General features: G+C 33.7%; 1 protein-coding gene across 2 annotated transcripts in view; it reads right to left on the bottom strand.

The window, feature by feature from the left end:
* Positions 1–4,920: 4,920 nt before the first annotated feature.
* TMTC3 (transmembrane O-mannosyltransferase targeting cadherins 3) overlaps positions 4,921–19,410 on the bottom strand; it is a 48,582-nt gene continuing 34,092 nt past the window's right edge. For both annotated transcript variants that reach the window (XM_065887290.1, XM_065887289.1), the window contains 4 exons: positions 12,507–12,610; positions 11,052–11,221; positions 8,902–9,128; positions 4,921–5,735 (listed from right to left, as the gene is read on the bottom strand). In XM_065887290.1, the coding sequence (XP_065743362.1) occupies positions 4,921–5,735; positions 8,902–9,128; positions 11,052–11,221; positions 12,507–12,610 (1,316 nt within the window). The remainder of the gene's footprint in view (positions 5,736–8,901; positions 9,129–11,051; positions 11,222–12,506; positions 12,611–19,410) is intronic.

A 19,410-nucleotide genomic window follows, 5' to 3' on the forward strand; every position in this document is an offset into this window, starting at 1 on the left:
TAACACATATATAAATCAAATAATATACATCAAATGCAAGCCCAAATCTTGCAATTACATTAATAACTAACATCTATTATTTACTATGTGCCAAGAACTGTCCTAAGCAATTTAAATCTATTAATATATTTAATATAAATATATAACATATTTCCATTTGCTGAATTTATTTAAACAAAACACAACTTGACATATAAGCATACTGTCATGTTCCTGAAACAGACGATACCTGATAAAAGTTAATAATTGCTTGTTGGAAAGCTGTCCATAAATAAGGCTAGTCTTCAGCAAAACTAAAAATATTTTGTTTCTTTAGCTTTTCTCGTATGACAATGCAATACTATCAAACTATAATCAAATATAATAAAGAAAACATTGGATGGATCCATCAGTACCACTGGTTACAGCTGTTAAAACTGTTTAGTTCTTGGAGACACATAAAAACAATTAAGCCAAACATATCAAATAATTTTCATGGCTTAAAAAAAATCACAATTCACTGAGTGATGTTAATTATGGTTGTGGTCAAAACTTTTGGTAAAGGCTATTTACAGTGTGCATGGCTGAGCATGCACTATTTATAAAGATACTTGCCGAAAAAAGATGTGGTACATATATACAATGGAATATTATTCAACCATAAAAAGGAACGAAATTGGGTCATTTGTAGAGACATGGATGGATCTAGAGACTGTGATACAGAGTGAAGTAAGTCAGAAAGAGAAAAACAAATATTGTGTATTAACACATATATGTGGAATCTAGAAAAATGGTACAGATGAACTGGTTTGTAGGGCAGAAATTGAGACACAGATGCAGAGAACAAACATGGACACCAAGGGGGGGAAGCGGGGGTTGGGGGGTGGTGGCGGTGGGATGAATTGGGCAATTGGGATTGACATATATACACTAATATGTATAAAATGGATAACTAATAAGAACCTGCTGTATAAAAATAAATTTTTAAAAGAAAAAAGATACTTGCCAATTTGTTATGAGATATATATATCCATTATAATACATACACATAAATATGTAACATACATTTTACATATATATGTATATATCCCCTTTTAATAACTTTATGAGGAAAGTATTTTCCCCAACCTGCAGATGGGGAAACTGAGGACATACAGGTTAAACAACTTCCCCTAAGTTATACTAGCAAGTGTGGTACCAGTATGTGAATCCAAGTAGATTCATAACTTAAACTCCTAATTATTTCACTACACTGACTTTCAACTGTGTATGTCTATAAAATTTCACATTTGAGTTTGTTTCATTTTCTTAACTGAGTTTCTGTCACTCTGGGTTGGAAATGTATGACTGTTAGGAACTAAGTTAACATGTATCTTTCTCAGGTCATTGCTTATAAAACTACTGGCCAGCTCTTCTTTCTTTGTGGGGGAAGAAATTTCTTGATATGCTATTATATTTTTCATTTTAACACTAAAAGGCAATTCAGGATAAGGTTTTTAAAAGTATCAATTTAATACTGAATATTTAGAAATATGGTACACACAGACACCACAGTAATATAAAATGCATACAATTATCAACTATTTTATGAAAACTTAACATGGATGGCTGACATCTTCCAACAGATAAAACTCTAGACAAAGGTACCAGATATATTTGAGTTTTCATTTTAAATACGATTTAGTCATGCAGACAATTAGGTTTTTAAAAAAATAAATATGACAAATATATGGATTTCTGAAGTATAAACTGACATACAAATCTATATATTTTCATAATATTTTTCATTAAAGCATCCTTAAAGAAGCATTCTGTAACATGAAGTTGAGAGCTCAAATTAGATGAAAGGCATGAGGTTTTTAATAGAACTGAGTAATTCACATACCAAACATCTACATAAAAGTAAAGACAAAATTGCAAACATATTTGCTTTATCCTCCAAGTCATCAACTTCATAAAATTACTTACTGGAATAATTATTATAAGATAAAATTCCCAATTCTGAATGTTAGTAAGGACACACATATAGGAGCAATATGAGAAAAAGTTTCTTTTGTAAAACAGTAAGAACTAAAACTACATCCCCTTATTAGTACATAAACCTATGATAAGCTTTCTTTTTCAAACTTACAGATGCTCACAACTGTGAAACACAGGTTAGTGAATTGGGCTAAAATGTCCCTACCCTCCATTTCCCCCAAATGGCAGCTTCAAAGGAAAAAACTCTCCATTGACTTTTTCACCTCAACAGCTTGAATAAAATTTATATTACGAATTTAAAGAGAAAAAATAATCACCTCACACATAAGCAAACTTGATGGAACTTAAGATGGAATAAATACTAGGTATCAGAAGAGCATATTCCTTAATGGAAGTTAAAACATCAAAATTAATTGGATTATGTCACTAATTTAAAAGTTAACACAGGAGAGATAAGAGGATTTTCTTGAACGAATTTAGAGCAGTGGTCCCTAACCCTGACTACAAATTAGAGAGCCTCTGGAAAAACTGAAGCATGGCTCTACCCATAAGAAATTCAGATTTAATTGTTGTAGGGTGGGGTCTAGATGATTCTAATATGAAATGAGGGTTGAGAAACAACTGATTTGGAAAAGCTATTGATTACTCAGGGTGAATTTGATTTAAATAAATTATTCAAAATATGAGCACTTCCTACATGATAGGCACTCTTCTAAGTGCTAATGCGGAGAAAATTCTTTTTTCTATAAAAATCATTGGATATTAATATATCTTTTATCTTTTGAATAGTTACATAATTTTATTAAATTATTACTCAAAGCTTTTATTACGGTCTGCTGTCATAAAAGATTTCCTTCTACTTTTTTGAACTATCCTCAGTTGATATTATAACAGAATAGATCAAACTCAAACTTCTTCTCAAGATATAAGTAGAGAATGTAACAATAACAGTTTCATTTTTCAAGTCATGGTATATGAGGTATTCTCCACCTTATATCTGGAGTCACAAAGCTATAATTTAAAAACTGAAATTAGGTATTGTTTTAATGAATCAAAAATGTACTACCATTGATGTCAGTGCTTGCTTTATATTGCCTAAAAAATAATCTATGACAGCGCCTCAGAGAACCTAGTAAGAGTAGGTCTTTAATACAGACCATGTTTCTTATGACCTATTTATAAAACATCCCTTTAAGAAAAAAGTTACAGGAATATGGGTTTTGAAACATAATTAGAAATTAATTATTTCAAAGGAACAGAAATATAGTTTTTGAAATGCTACATAATTAGAAATTAGTTACTATCCCAAGACAATAGCTTGAGCTTTAACATTTTAAATTAAAGCCAACTTTATTAGGTATTATAAAATGCATTTTAACTCATGAAAAAAGTCAGATTTAATAAATTTGATTTGTATCTACTCTTCAGAATAACATTTTTCAGGTTTAAATTTGCTAAAACCAACTGATTAATTTATTAATCACATACTAGGCTAATTATCTTTTTTCTAGCTGGACAACAGGCCAAAACTGATGAAATTTTGGTTCAACCATAATATATGCATGTATAGAAAAATACAATAGCAATTTATTTTCCATACTCGATGGACTTAAAACAGCATTAAATTTTTTTTTTTTTTTTTTTTTTTTTTTGCTGTACGCGGGCCTCTCACTGTTGCGGCCTCTCCCGTTGCGGAGCACAGGCTCCGGACATGCAGGCTCAGCGGCCATGGCTCAGGGGGCTAGCCGCTCCGCGGCATGTGGGATCTTCCCGGACTGGGGCATGAACCTGTGTCCCCTGCATCAGCAGGCAGACTCTCAACCACTGCGCCACCAGGGAAGCCCCAACAGCGTTAAATTTTTTGTGGAAGCTCAGTAGTCAAAATAAATATTTAATAAAAATATACACCATAAGATATCAAGAACTTAGTGTTTAAAAATAAACTTTGTCACATTGTTTTGCCTTCAGTTAAACAGAATTCAATTTAGGTATCTAAGGTATCTTAAGAATAATTAAGGTATGTTTTTGGAAACAAAATTAAAATTCAAGTAACACTAGAAAGATAACACTAAGATGAAAGAGAAACTTACTATGTTTTAGCTCAAAAGTTTAATCAAGTTATAGCTACTGGGACTTCTCAATATGACTATGACCCTCATAAACAGGAATAGTTTGGGAAACAAAAGTCAAAGAGTCATGATTATGTGGTTCATGCTGTGAAACCCTCAGTACGTAACAAAATGAAAATACAGTATATATGAGCACCATCAGAAATGTGTGTGCGTATATGTATTTAAAACTTTACCCGATTAAAAATTGCCATTTAGAGTGAAGGACAAGCACACAGTTACGAAAACACATTCTTAAGCTAACATGTCATACGACTTATTTTAAAATGTTTAATCTGGTGTTCCTTCTAAAAATCAAAAAAAGAATACAACATAAAGAAAGCCAGCCAGCATTCTTTTGTAGTGCAAAGTCCCTTGGAAATAGAAGGTTACTGAAGAAAAAGAATGTGTTCAGTAAGTGTTTTCAAATCCATAGTCAAATTCCAATAGTTAAAGGAAAAATGAAGTTAACTAATAAATATGAATTCACAGAATAAACCAGCACATGTTGGATTTGCCCCCATGGGATTACCATTCAGGCCTCAGATTATTTTTAACTGAGGGTAATCAATGTTATTCTGCTGAAAGAATCTTCCTTCTATAAGAAAAGATACAAATTTGCCACCTGTAATTTCTGCTATAGTCACCAAAACTCTAATAACTACTGTCATATATAATACATACCCTGGGGTAATGAAAGGGTCTTTAATGAAAATCTTATTTTGATCCTACGTAGAGGCAGCTTATGATAGACTGTTAGTATCCTTGCTATTTTTCAAAGCTCTCAGTATAAGTAATCACGTGATATAGACTGAAGTTCTTTGAAACCACTGTCACGTGATAAAGGGTAATGCTATTCACCATTTAAAATACGTTCAATCTCCTCTAGTCTTTTTAAAGCAGCAATTCTTTTCTTCTCAATTTCTTTGATTTCTTTTGTTGTTTTGTGGGGGGTTTCTTTGTCTGTATTTTTTCCTAATTGTTTGTTGGATTTTGACTGACTTTTATTATCACTTGTTTTTATTATCTGTATGGGTCTGGGTTTACTTTTGATTTCTTTTTCATTTTCAGTTGGAATTTTGTCTCCTTCTATACCTGAAGTCTTACCAGCTGGGAATACTGGCTGTTCTACAAAACTAGATGAAGAAATTTTATCCCTGACTATATTCAAATGGCGTTGAATATATTCTTCATGTGGTGCTAATGCCAATGTTTCAACCAGGCATCTTTCAGCTTTTAGTAAGTCCTTCTCTTCAAAATAAACAACACAAAGATTGTGTTTTCCTTGCACATTGCTTGGATCCATCTCCAAAATCTTTTCAAAACATTTTTTTGCTCCAAGTATATCTTTCTTTTGATTCATCAGAATGTCTCCTTTTAAAATGAGACCTTTGATGTGATCAGGATAGTATCTGAGTAACTCTTCCAAGATTGGCAAAGCCATTAATTCCTTTGCAGTCTGAGAATACAGGAGAGCCAGATTAAACAGAGCACTTCTGAAATCGGCTTGTAATTTTATGGCTTTCTTCATCCACATCTCTGCTTCAGTGTCCTTTTTGTCATCCATGGCAAGCATTCCCAGATTGAAATAACCATTAGCATCTAGTGGCTCCTCATTTACATAGCTTAGAAGTCGTTTTCTAGCTTCAGGTCTGAGTTTAACCTCACCTAAGAATTTAAAAAGAAAAAAAATTATATTATGAGCAAATGAATAAGTCTGAGGAACAAAGCCACTTGCAAATATTTATCTAGATTACAAAAAGAGAGCATCAAAACAATTAAATGCTGTGCCTAAACTAAAAAGCAGAAAGAAAAAATCTCAAAGTTTTCATAGGAAAGATGTGTATGAAGCACTGAAATGGTAGCTCATTTCCTTTCCTTTAAAACAGTAAAAGTGCCTCAAAAACTAAAAGGGGAGCCAAAGCAATCTTGAGGGAAAAAAACGGAGCTGGAGGAATCAGACTCCCTGACTTCAGACTATATTACAAAGCCACAGTAATCAAGACAATATGGTACTGTCACAAAAACAGAAATATAGATCAGTGGAACAGGATAGAAAGCTGAGAGGTAAACCCACACATATATGGTCAACTAATCTACGACAAAGGAGGCAAGGATATACAAGGGCGAAAAGACAGTCTCTTCAATAAGTGGTGCTGGGAAAACTGGACAGCTACACATAAAAGAATGAAATTAGAACACTCCCTAACACCATACACAAGAATAAACTCAAAATGGATTAGAGACCTAAATGTAAGACCGGACATGATAAAACTCTTAGAGGAAAACATAGGAAGAACACTCTTTGACATAAATCACAGCAAGATCTTTTTTGACCCACCTCCTAGACTAATGGAAATAAAACCAAAAATAAACAGATGGGACCTATTGAAACTTAAAAGCTTTTACACAGCAAAGGAAACTATATACAAAATGAAAAGACAACCCTCAGAATGGGAGAAAATATTTGCCAATGAATCAACAGATAAAGGATTAATCTCCAAAATATATAAACAGCTCATGCAGCTCAATATTAAAAAAAAAAACCCAATCAAAAAATGGGCAGAAGACCTAAATAGATATCTCTCCAAAGAAGACATACAGATGGCCAAGAGGCACATGAAAAGCTGCTCAACATCACAAATTATTAGAGAAATGCAAATCAAAACTACAATGAGGTATCATCTCACACCGGTTAGAATGGGCATCATCAGAAAATCTACAAACAACAAATGCTGGAGAGGGTGTGCAGAAAAGGGAAGCCTCTTGCACTGTTGGTGGGAACGTAAATTGATACAGCCACTATGGAGAACAGTATGGAGGTTCCTTCAAAAACTAAAAATAGAATTACCATGTGACCCACCAATCCCACTACTGGGCATTTACCCAGAGAAAACCATAATTCAAAAAGACACATGTGCCCCAATGTTCACTGTACCACTATTTACAATAGCCAGGTCATGGAAGCAACCTAAATGTCCATCAACCGGCAAATGGATAAAGAAGATGTGGCCCATATATACAATGGAATATTACTCAGCCATAAAAAGGAATTAAATTGGGTCATTTGTAGAGATGTGGATGGACCTAGAGACTGATACAGAGTGAAGTAAGTCAGAAAGAGAAAAACAAATATCGTATATTAACACATATATGTGGAATCTAGAAAAATGGTACAGATGAACCGGTTTGCAAGGCAGAAATAGAGACAGAGATGTAGAGAAAAATGTATGGACACCAAGGGGGGTAAGTTGGGGGTTGGTGGTTGTGGGATGAATTGGGAGATGGGGATTGACATGTATAAAATAGATAACTAATAAGAACCTGCTGTATAAAAAATAAATTAAAAAAAAACATGAAAACAAACAAACAAAAAAACAAACAAAAGGGATGAAATATCTCCTGATAGTTTAGATTCTAACTGGGAGTAGACGAAGAATAGAGAATTAAGAGGAAGAGGCATGGGATTTGCCAACAAAAACAGATGTTCAATCTTGATTCTGTTAATGTTATGACTTTATGCACTAAACAAATTATTAACTTGTCTGGGTTAACCTACTGAATTTTCTAATAATTACATGAGATATATAAAAAATGCTCAGTAAATAGTAACTATGACTGGATAAACAAAATGTTCTAGTCTTATTAAATCAGATATTTTCTGTATGTTATTTAAAATTTTTTAGTACTTTTCAAAGGTAAAAATACACCATTATATATAAAGCCTATGTCCAATGTCTCACTACACATAAATCAGGTTTTAGGAAACAAATATTTTATTGAGATAATTTCTATTGCAAATAAATACAAAAGAATTCAATTTCTAAAACTACACACCCCAGGGTGCAATCTTGTGTCAGATAATGGGCACCTTTCATGATTACTAAGGTTAGCTAACTTTACAAAAACATTAGTTTCCTAAACATAGCTTTTTTGAATAACAGACATAAAGATCTTCCTCTATTCTTTTATGTGACAATATGATAAATAAAGAAAATGTGAAATAAATCAGTAGGCTTAAGTTCTTGTCTTGGACTAGTTACTAACCTAGCCATATAAAGTTAGGGTAGTTATTACATCTGTTTGGTCCCGACTCTCTAATCTACAAAACAGATGACTGGCAAAAACAAACTCAAAGGCCCTCTTTAGCTATAAAATATGATTCTTACATTTTTTGCAAAAGTTTTATAAAAGTATCTAACAATTAATATAGAGATTTTTCCAAACATAAAAATTAAGACTATAAATTATATATATTGCCTTCTGAAGCCATACTAAAATATATCAAAGATCCTGATTTATCGTGATGAATAATTTAGTTTTGCTAAATTTATAGAAAATATAGGAAATTATAATAACGTCTCAGAAAACAGTAAAATGATACAAAATGATATCAAAAGTATTTGGACTTATAAATCAAGAGAAAATAGAATATACTATTTTGTCTAAAACATATAATGCTCCTGGCTCCCTAGAAATAATTACCTAAAAATTTTTACAAATTCAGATTATTTGAATAGTATGATATTTATACATAAGATATATTTCCAAGAATAAAATGACAAAATAGATAAATATGGTATTGCTTAATAGACTGTCTGAAAAATCAGTTTTAACATATACCAGAAGAACTAACAATTAGTATTGTCATATATGTTAAGGCTATTATTTGAAAAGTTTACTGCAAGTATTTTAAATATTCTTCTTATAAATTATTTATGCAGTTTTGATATAAACCATCCATTCATAAAATGTTTGCTGGGGGTAAGATTAGGTTTTATTATATTTCAAACTAGAATATGTTTAAATATAGAAATATTTTGAAAAAACATACCTGATTCTTGCATTAATATAGCAGAATTGAATAATGCTAGCTTATGCTTTGGATTTAGTTCTAAAGCATGATTAAAGTTTTTTAGGGCTTCATTTGGTTCTTTAAGTTCAATATGAACAATCGCCAAGTTGTACCAAAGATCTGCATTGTTTTTGTCCAGCTCTAGTGCTTTAAGATATGCTTCTTTTGCTTTGACAGGTTTATTCATTTTTAAAAGCAATTCTCCTCTGTGGAAAAATCAAACACAAGCTTTACTTACATTACCGTGTCAGTTTATAGATACTATTTTTCACAAGTTTTAAGCTTTTCCACATATTCACAGCTTTTCTTTTAACTTAGGTTTTTAAAATTTTCTTTTAAAAATAACAAACTGTCCTTAAACCTGAACACATTAGTTTAGCAAATTTGGCTTGATACATTTTCAAATATGTTTAAAGAAGGAAAAAGCATGCCTGACGCTAGAGAGTAAGATGTCAGGAGGTATCAAAGAAAGGGTAACAGAGAAAATATATTCTTTGAATATATCTTGAAAAACAGCAGACTAGTCTACATCAGAAAAATGATAGCAACTAGAGTGGGAGATTAATTTGTCAGATCAAGTAACAGCATTTGAAGAAGGAATATAAATACAGTAGTGATGGGGAAATTCCAGTATTCAAATCTGTTAGCAATGTCTCACTATACAAAAAGAAGAACATTAGGAATTGTTTACCCCTTAAAATTATTTAGTTTTCTTCGAGGTATTCTTATAAAATGACCATTCATTAAAAAGAAAAGGAATTTAAAAAGCCGATCTGGTAGGATGGAAGGGCAATAGTGCCACCTGTAGATACTTTTGAGGAACACATCTGAAACTAATGATCATAGTTTGAAAATCATTTTAGAAATCATTCTAATATGGTTACATTTTCTGTTACAGAGCTTAAAAAAGTCATTTTTACATACGTGCAAATCAGTTTAAGTACTGAAATGAGTTACTTTTATTTTAATACTACTCTTTCTTGAAGTATTAGCATAGGCATGAAATCAAATAAACTACTAATATTCCCAATTTCTAGAATAAGTGTCCAAAATGTGATTTTTTTTTTTTTTTTTTTTTTTGCGTGACACGGGCCTCTCACTGTTGTGGCCTCTCCCGTCGCGGAGCACAGGCTCCGGAAGCGCAGGCTCAGCGGCCATGGCTCACGGGTGCAGCAGCTCCGCAGCATGTGGGATCTTCCCGGACCAGGGCACGAACCCGTGTCCCCTGCATCGGCAGGCGGACTCTCAACCACTGCGCCACCAGGGAAGCCCCAAAATGTGATTTTTTTAAATGCAGAGATTATTAATTCTTTATAAATTAACATATGACAGGTTTTATTTATAGAAACAACCCCAGTAAACTTAGTGAATTTCACCAAGTACTAGATAAGGCTGAACAAAGACAGCTTCCAGCTATGAATGGATTTTATTTCAAAAACTTAAATTCTGAATGCATTTTCCCCATATAAACAATGTGACAAATTATAATTAAGTTTCTGGAGCACGCTGCAAAACAAAATTCAACATAAAATTTTCCTCAGGTACAATACAAATGATAAGACTTACATGAGAAAATATATCAACTTCTAATATGTATTACAAAAATTTTTTTACTGGCAACTAAAAAGTTTCTTTGTAGTAACAATAACCAGTCAATTCTCAGTATTAATTTAAGAAAGCTCTTGAGAGTTTGATATTATATAATTATTTCTTAATTAATTTTATATATAATGATTTCTTAATTATTCTATAATAATTAAGAATAACTTCTTGTAAAAATAACTTAATTATTTTGTAATAATTATGAATTATAAAAGGTAAATTTCAGCTGTTTTAAATAAAAGTGAATTTGTGATGAGAAGCAAATGAAATTAAAGAGGAGCTTTTCTTACCCTTCCTTTTGTATAAATAAACCTAAGTCTGCTATTATGAGTTATGGACTTCCTTGTCAATTTAAAATGAAATCAATTAAATTTGTTAGTCTAAAACAGGCTGTAATTTCTATGCTCTTGGTTGCTAACTAGGATTTACTAGAAGAAAAAAAAGCCAAATTAGTCAAAATAGCTTAAAAGTATATGCAGGTGCAGCTTTAATCTTCTATAGTGAAAGCCTAAAGCGAACTACAACACCTGCTAATGTAAGCCTGCTTGAAGTCGGGTCTCATGCTTATTGCTTGTCGGTACAGCTGATCTGCTTCTTCCAGTCGGGACTCATTTGCTCGTATCAGGTTGGCCAGATTAATGTAAACATTTAAGTGGTTAGGTGCAATTCTGGCTGCATATTTTTTACCAGGAATAATCTGTTAAAAAAAAGGGGGGTTTATAATTTGACATTTCAGTACCAAATAAAATCTGAAGTAAGCAGTCCTAGTGTTTTATTTAAAATTTACATAGAACATAAAAAGATACACTGCAATACTAAAATAATACATAAAAAATGTGAAATAATCTGCAGTATCCACAAAATGTAAGTAAAATAATTAATGTTTAGTAGCAATGAAGGTTGTATTTTTTCATTCATGCCAGCTCAACAGATAACTGTTAGATTTTTATATATGTATTATTTTATGAAGTCATAGAAATCAGAACTTCTAGAGGCTAAGGTCCCTTAGTATGTTTGAGTCAGACCAGGAATAGAACTTGGATCTTTTCTCTCAGTCTACTGTATTTGTTACACTATGTCAGCTTTCATGTTGTCAGCAAAATATTTACTGGTTGTGATAACAGGGTAGTTAATTTTACTTCAGAGCTATAGTAAACCCTCACTTGTTTGGTGGAGTTAGGAAATAAAATTCTCTAATTAACTGATTATTCAGGTTAAGTAAAGGTTATTATATATAATATATATGAACCCAAATTCTCAATGAACATAATAAATTATATCTGATAAAAATCTTTATTGAACAGAATTTAACTTTAGGATCTTAGGACTGAAATAATTCTTAATGTATCATGTGGTCCAACTCTATTTTTAAAACATTTAGCAAACTGTCAAATCATTTCAATATTACTACTGTTATTAATACAGTATTAATATAAACTACAATTGAGAAAACTGTAGCCCAGGGTAAACTATCTTTGCAGATTACACACAGCTAGCTGGCCAAGGGCAGTATCAGGTTTTCTAACTTTGACTTTGTATTGTGGATATCCAAGAAATCTTGTACTTGTGACATTATAGCAAATGATGGGCACAGGACAGCAACAGAGATGTATCCACTCATTTTATCACTTTGTTTTCTTCATTTATTTCTTGATAGGAGTAATGTTGAATTTAGTGCTTACTGCACATAAATAAAATTCTTTTCATTTAAAGTCACTTAACTCATAAATAACTTGTAATCAAAAATATCTAAAATTCATAATATCATAATTTGGTTTTCACAGACTATAAATTTTTATTAAGTGAGCTATGAAAGTGAATGTAATCTTTTATAACACTTACAGTAATAGATGGTTCACTGGACAACTTACTTTTAATATCAACAAATTGAAGAATAGATAAAGATTTTCCATTTGGATAATTCTATTCAATATGGACATCTAGCAGACATGACACAATAGAAATAATTTATGACTACTTACTTGAGGCATCAGCGACTTAGCTGTCATATAAGATTCTTCAGCTGCTTTGGTTCTATTTAAATTTTTATAAGTTCTTCCTACATTCATGTGGGCACCAATATCATCTAAAATTAAAAAAAAATCATTTGTTGGCAAATACACTAAATAGCATTCAATGTAAACTACTAAGAAGACATGTTTCTAGAAACAAACACACTAAAGCAAAAGAATGCAAAAGGAGGCAATAGGTCCTGCTTCCTCCTTAAAGCTCTTCTAACACAATTTATTATAACTTATGAGCAAGGCCACACTAGAAAATTATTAAATAAAGTACCATAAGAACAGAAAATACACATATGACATGAAAAAACTATTTGAATGGCTCCTGGAAGGGTTAAGATATGAGAGGGGAGAAATAAAGGTAATGATTAAATTTACATCTTTTTTTCCCCACTATATTTTACTATCCTATACTAAGGCTTACTCTTATTTCCTTAATCTCATAGCTTTGGAATTCACTCAAAAGCAAAAAGGATTTACAAGTGAAAAGGATCACCATGATTACTAGAATTATTTCAAGTATTATAAATAACAAAAATGAATCCATGGTGGCATAGGGGCAAAGAGCCTGTGAAAAAAACTTTGTGACTTTGTTTTTAAAAATTTTTGTGAATGTGGTTGGAGTGCAAGTTATCTGGATTCTATAATATTACTTAAGATGCAGCAGCCCAGATCTCTTAAATGATGATACATTCCCATATAATTTAATTAAAACTTTTAAAAAGGTTGTCTTAATATCGAATCCTCAGCAAATTTATTCAGGGATAGAAAAATATAAAATTTAAATAAAAAAGATATGAGGGTTCATTGCACACTAGTTTTAAGATATACTTCCCAGTAAATATTTCAAAGCTTTGGAATAAAGATAGAAAGAAGGGAGATCTTAAATTAGACAAATTTTACTCAACATGAATCTCTAACAGACATGACAAGGTTTCAAATTATGATTACTACTTGCCTGTGACACCAATGATGATTTTGCAGTTGTGGAATAGTTCTCTGCCTGCAACTCCCAGGACACATAGGGGCCAAGCATATATATTTTAGGCATTCCTCTAGGAGGAGAGTAACAGTCCTAAGATCTTGCTAAATTATGTTTCAGGTTGGCAATTGTGTGCACTGTACAAAAACTGTTAGATGCCATATGGGTTTAGTTAGAGAACTAGGGGACAGGATTGGGGGAAAGAGGTTGATTTCTTGTTTTTAGACATATTGCTGAATCTCATGGGGTCTCAGGAGGCGGTCAAGCCAAAAAAAAAAAAAGAAAAGAAGAGGAAAAAAGGCTTCCCAATACTGGCTGCAATTCAGAATACTTGTGTAGCTTTGAAAAATTCAGATACCTTACCCTACCCAGCTCGATCAAAACAGAATCTTCAGGAATAGGATTGCAAAAATGTTTTTAAAAAGTTTCAGAGGCAATTCTGATGTAGATCCAAGGTTGAAATACATTACATTACCAAGAGTATATAGAGTTTTTGCTCTTATACAGCTGTTAAAAAAAAAAACTTTTTTATTGAAGTATAGTTGAATTACAGCATTGTGTTAATTACTGCTGTACAGCAAAGTGACTCAGTTATACATATATACATTCTTTTTCCTATTCTTTTCCATTATGGTTTATCACAGGATATCGAATATAGTTCCCTGTGCTATATACAATAGGACCTTGTTTATCTAAGCTCTTTTTTTTTAAACATCAGATAAATCTATACCATTTACTATAGAGATCAGAAAGTTACCCAGAAAAAACTAAGGGTATATAGAACCTGAAAAAATTATTTATACAGTAAAAATTTAATCTAAGAAAAGAACAAACTGAAAGTTTAAGTAAATAAAAGTGAAATTATGTCAGGTAAGTATTTAAAATGTTACTGAAAAGAGCCCCAACCAACCTTAGAAGAGGCTATCCATTAGGATGAAAGACAAGGCAAATTACTATCTACTAATCAGGTTCTTAGAACTATGGCAAGGAGATACTCTCATCAGTGAAGACCACAGACACTAGAGTAAGGCACCCTTACTTTCTCAAAGAACAAAGATGGCAATCAGATAGCATTTAGCATCAAAAAAACCTACACAACACAGCTAATAAAATGAAACAATTTTTAAGCAATTTTTAAAATAAGTTACAAAGTTTAAGATTCTAGGAGGAAACAGCATTACTGGTAAGGTAAATCTATATTTGAAAAAAAAAAGGTAAGAAAGCCAGCAAGATATAAAAATCAATTACATTAGAATGACTAAAAAGCTACAGAATTTCAAAAAACAATCTTGCTATTATGAGTGCGCTATCCAAACCAACAGCAGCCTGAATCTAGCAGTCTGTCTTTAATTCAATGTAAACGAGGACTGGCAAATATCAGGCAACTCTGTGCCTAATAATTCTTCAGCCACCAACAGTGAAGTTAAGTATTGTCACACTGATGGCCCAGGCATATTTGCTTTCCAGTTATTTCCTACTCACAAATTTGTCAACTTATTTAAAAAAATATATTTATAAATGTCTGGAAACTCCTGAAAACTCTAAAAATCATTTCTACCTTGATGGCATCAAAGTTGAACTAGAAATCCATGATTATTTTCGTTTCAAAGATTTGAAGTTAGATAAAAATGAAATCATTGATTTTAAGGCAAAAATTAACCTTGGAGAAATCTGGTGTTTCTCGAGAAAAACCTACCCTCGTCTTACAAAGGTGTTTACGGAAACTGTAATTCAATTTGCAAAAATTTTATCTTGTGAATTGATTTTTAAAAAAAACTTGTAACCTTGATAAAGGAGGCAGGAATGTACAGTGGAGAAAGGACAGCCTCTTCAATAAGTGGTGCTGGGAAAACTGGACAGGTACATGTAAAAGTATGAGACTAGATCACTCCCTAACACCATACACAAAAATAAGCTCAAAATGGATTAAAGACTTAAATGTAAGGCCAGAAACTATCAAACTCTTAGAGGAAAACATAGGAAGAACACTCTATGACATAGATCACAGCAAGATCCTTTTTGACCCACCTCCCAGAGAAATGGAAATAAAAACAAAAATAAACAAATGGGACCTAATGAAACTTCAAAGCTTTTGCACAGCAAAGGAAACCATAAACAAGACCAAAAGATAACCCTCAGAATGGGAGAAAATATTTGCAAATGAAGCAACTGACAAAGGATTAATTTCCAAAATTTACAAGCAGCTCATGCAGCTCAATAACAAAAAAACAAACAACCCAATCCAAAAATGGGCAGAAGACCTAAATAGACATTTCTCCAAAGAAGATATACAGACTGCCAACAAACACATGAAAGAATGCTCAACTTCATTAATCATTAGAGAAATGCAAATCAAAACTACAATGAGATATCATCTCACACCAGTCACAATGGCCATCATCAAAAAATCTAGAAACAATAAATGCTGGAGAGGGTGTGGAGAAAAGGGAACCCTCTTGCACTGTTGGTGGGAATGTAAATTGATACAGCCACTGTGGAGAACAGTATGGAGGTTCCTTAAAAAACTACAAATAGAACTACCATATGACCCAGCAATCCCACTACTGGGCATATACCCTAAGAAAACCATAATTCAAAAAGAGTCATGTACCACAATGTTCACTGCAGCTCTATTTACAATAGCCCAGAGATGGAAACAACCTAAGTGCCCATTGTCGGATGAATGGATGAAGAAGATGTGGCACGTATATACAATGGAATATTACTCAGCCATAAAAAGAAATGAAATTGAACTATTTGTAATGAGGTGGATAGACCTAGAGTCTGTCATACAGAGTGAAGCAAGTCAGAAAGAGAAAGACAAATACCGTATGCTAACACATATATATGGAATTTAAGAAAAAAAAATGTCATGAAGAACCTAGGGGTAAGACAGGAATAAAGACACAGACCTACGAGAGAATGGACTTGAGGATATGGGGAGGGGGAAGGGTAAGCTGTGACAAAGCGAGAGAGAGGCATGGACATATATACACTACCAAACATAAGGTAGATAGCTAGTGGGAAGCAGCCGCATAGCACAGGGAGATCAGCTCGGTGCTTTGTGACCACCTGGAGGGGTGGGATAGGGAGGGTAGGAGGGAGGGAGACGCAAGAGGGAAGAGATATGGGAACATATGTATATGTATAACTGATTCACTTTGTTATAAAGCAGAAACTAACACACCATTGTAAAGCAATTATACTCCAATAAAGATGTAAAAAAAATAATAATAAATAAAAATAAAACAAACAAAAAAAACTTGTAACCCAAAACAAAGAAAAGACTGTAATCAACTGTTTGTCTAACATGTCATTCATGTTACCTGGTCAGCGACCATTGTATAGTTTATATTCTTATTCTGGCTAAGCAAAAAAAGCCTTCAGACTGAATGTCTTTTTTTTTTTTTAAGCTACTTTAAATGTTAAGAATCTCTGCTCTCTGTGATCCTATACTGTTCTAGGATTTTAAATACCATCTATATGCTTGTTACTTCACATTTTTATCTCTAGTCCTGACCATTCCCCTTATCGCCAGACTTATAGTTCTATCTCCACCAGTATATCTAACAGGGACAAAAAAGACTCTTGATTTCCTTCCCTACATGTCGTTTTAGCTGTCAAATCTATCTATGAAGAACACAGCTGAAAAACACAGAATGAGCCAAGAAGTCTCTGAATAACAAATTCAATTTTCCCAAGACTATGTACTTTTTCATAATAAATTGTAATAAAATGATTTGCCTGTTTTCCTAGCCCACTGTTTATTAGAGACTGCAATTTTGAGAGTATGGTAGGTAAGTCATACTAACTAAAGCAGATAGGTTCAAGTAAGTATCTTTTTTTTTTTTTTTTTGCGGTACGCTGGCCTCTCACTGTCGTGGCCTCTCCCGTTGCGGAGCACAGGCTCTGGATACGCAGGCTCAGCGGCCATGGCTCACGGGCCCAGCCGCTCCGCGGCATGTGGGATCTTCCCGGACTGGGGCACGAACCCGTGTCCCCTGCATCAGCAGGTGGACTCTCAACCACTGCGCCACCAGCGAAGCCCCAAGTAAGTATCTTAAAAACAGCCAAAAGTGACAACTGACAACGAGAAGAAAAATGATTTTAAACCAAACATCCACAATCACACCCACCCACCAACACGATTTCATTTTGTCCTGACAATACAATGAGATAGAAATTACTGTCCCAACTTAGAAATGGGAAAGATAGGGCTGAAGGGGCCTAAATATCACCTTCTAAGTCTCCAGGTCCCTGTGTGTCTGACATAAAGATGACGTTGTTTCTCTTTTTAAAAACTCCCAGAATGGGGCTTCCCTGGTGGCGCAGTGGTTGGGAGTCCGCCTGCCGATGCAGGGGACACGGGTTCGTGCCCCGGTCCGGGAGGATCCTGCATGCCGCGGGGTGGCTGGGCCCGTGGGCCGTGGCTGCTGAGCCTGCGCATCCGGAGCCTGTGCTCCGCGGCGGGAGAGGCCACAGCAGTGAGAGGCCCGCATAGAGCAAAAAAAAAAAAAAAAAAACTCCCAGAAGGCTTCAGAAAGCAATGAATTGAAACTGCCATAGTTAGTGACCACTGACTGTGTGTTAAGACTATGCTAGATGACGCAGGGCCTATGAAGATGAATCAGATGTTCATGCTGCCCCTAGGAAACTCCTCAGTTTGAATACATAGATATTTTAAATGAATATTTAAATAACAAATATCACAGAAAAGATACAAAAGTTGTAAGGAGTCTTAAAGAGGAGAAATATTTGCTTCTAACTGGAAAGATAGGAGGGTTTTTTTGTTTTGTTTAGAAAAGAAGCCATGTGAGATGGGTTGCAAAAGATCGGTAGGGTGTGGTAGAAGGTGGATGGGAAGGAAAGGAGAAGGGAGGAATTCTAGGCTCAAGAAAGAACACGAAAAAATGCAAAGAGGTGAGGAAGCTCATGACATGTATCCGAGATTTCAAGAAAAATTAAACTACATGAAGAGCCAGGAGAGATAAAATTGGAAACATAGCTAGACCATCAGTTACATATTTCTACAACATTCTCTAACAGGAATTTGGCTTTGCTTTGGGGACACTGGCAGCTTTTCCAAGTGGTGACTGTGGTCTTTTTCTTATCTCTTGCAACACTGGGCCTGGAGTTAGGTGTCCTCCTTGATCCTTACCACTTCCAGACCACTGTAATTCCTTAAAATCACTCAACTCTGAATTTCAGATCATTAAACTCTATTATCCACTACCCTTCCTTATTGCAGTCACCGATCTCATATATAGCTCCTGGCTCCTTGTTGTTCTTTCCAACATCATACAGTTGTCAAAATTCTTAGTAATTTCAAAATCTATATAGATGTATCTTCCAATAGTTGCCTTGATATCCTTTCTTCCAATAATTTTCACCTCCATTCTCCTTTAACTAGTCAGTTCAATGGCCACAGTCATATCTAGTCGAAATACAGGGGGCACTGCCCACCACTCCCCACCCCTCCGAGTATATTTAGAAATGTGTGTGTGGGGAAGTACTTTTTGGTCATCATACTGAATGGAAAGTAATGATTGTACTCGGTAGGTGGTGGCCACGTTTGGTACATATCCTGGAACACTGAAAACTAAAAATGCTCTAGCTAGACCTTACTCAGACACCAACAATTTTTCAGATCTATAAACAACTGATCTGATCACCTTTTCCTCATCTTTCATCCTCTCTCACATCCCTTCATAACCAGCTTAGGTTGTGTCTCAATATTCCCTTATCCCTTTGCTTAGTAATACACATCTGACAAAATTCTAATCCTGTTTAACCAAATTCTCCATGGCTGTACCACTGCACTTATAAAGTAGTGGGAGAAAACTTTTAACCACATCAACTGGTTTAATTGTAATTAAGTATTGC

This window comes from Phocoena phocoena, chromosome 11 (genome assembly GCF_963924675.1).
Source record: "Phocoena phocoena chromosome 11, mPhoPho1.1, whole genome shotgun sequence".
Lineage (NCBI taxonomy): Eukaryota > Metazoa > Chordata > Mammalia > Artiodactyla > Phocoenidae > Phocoena > Phocoena phocoena.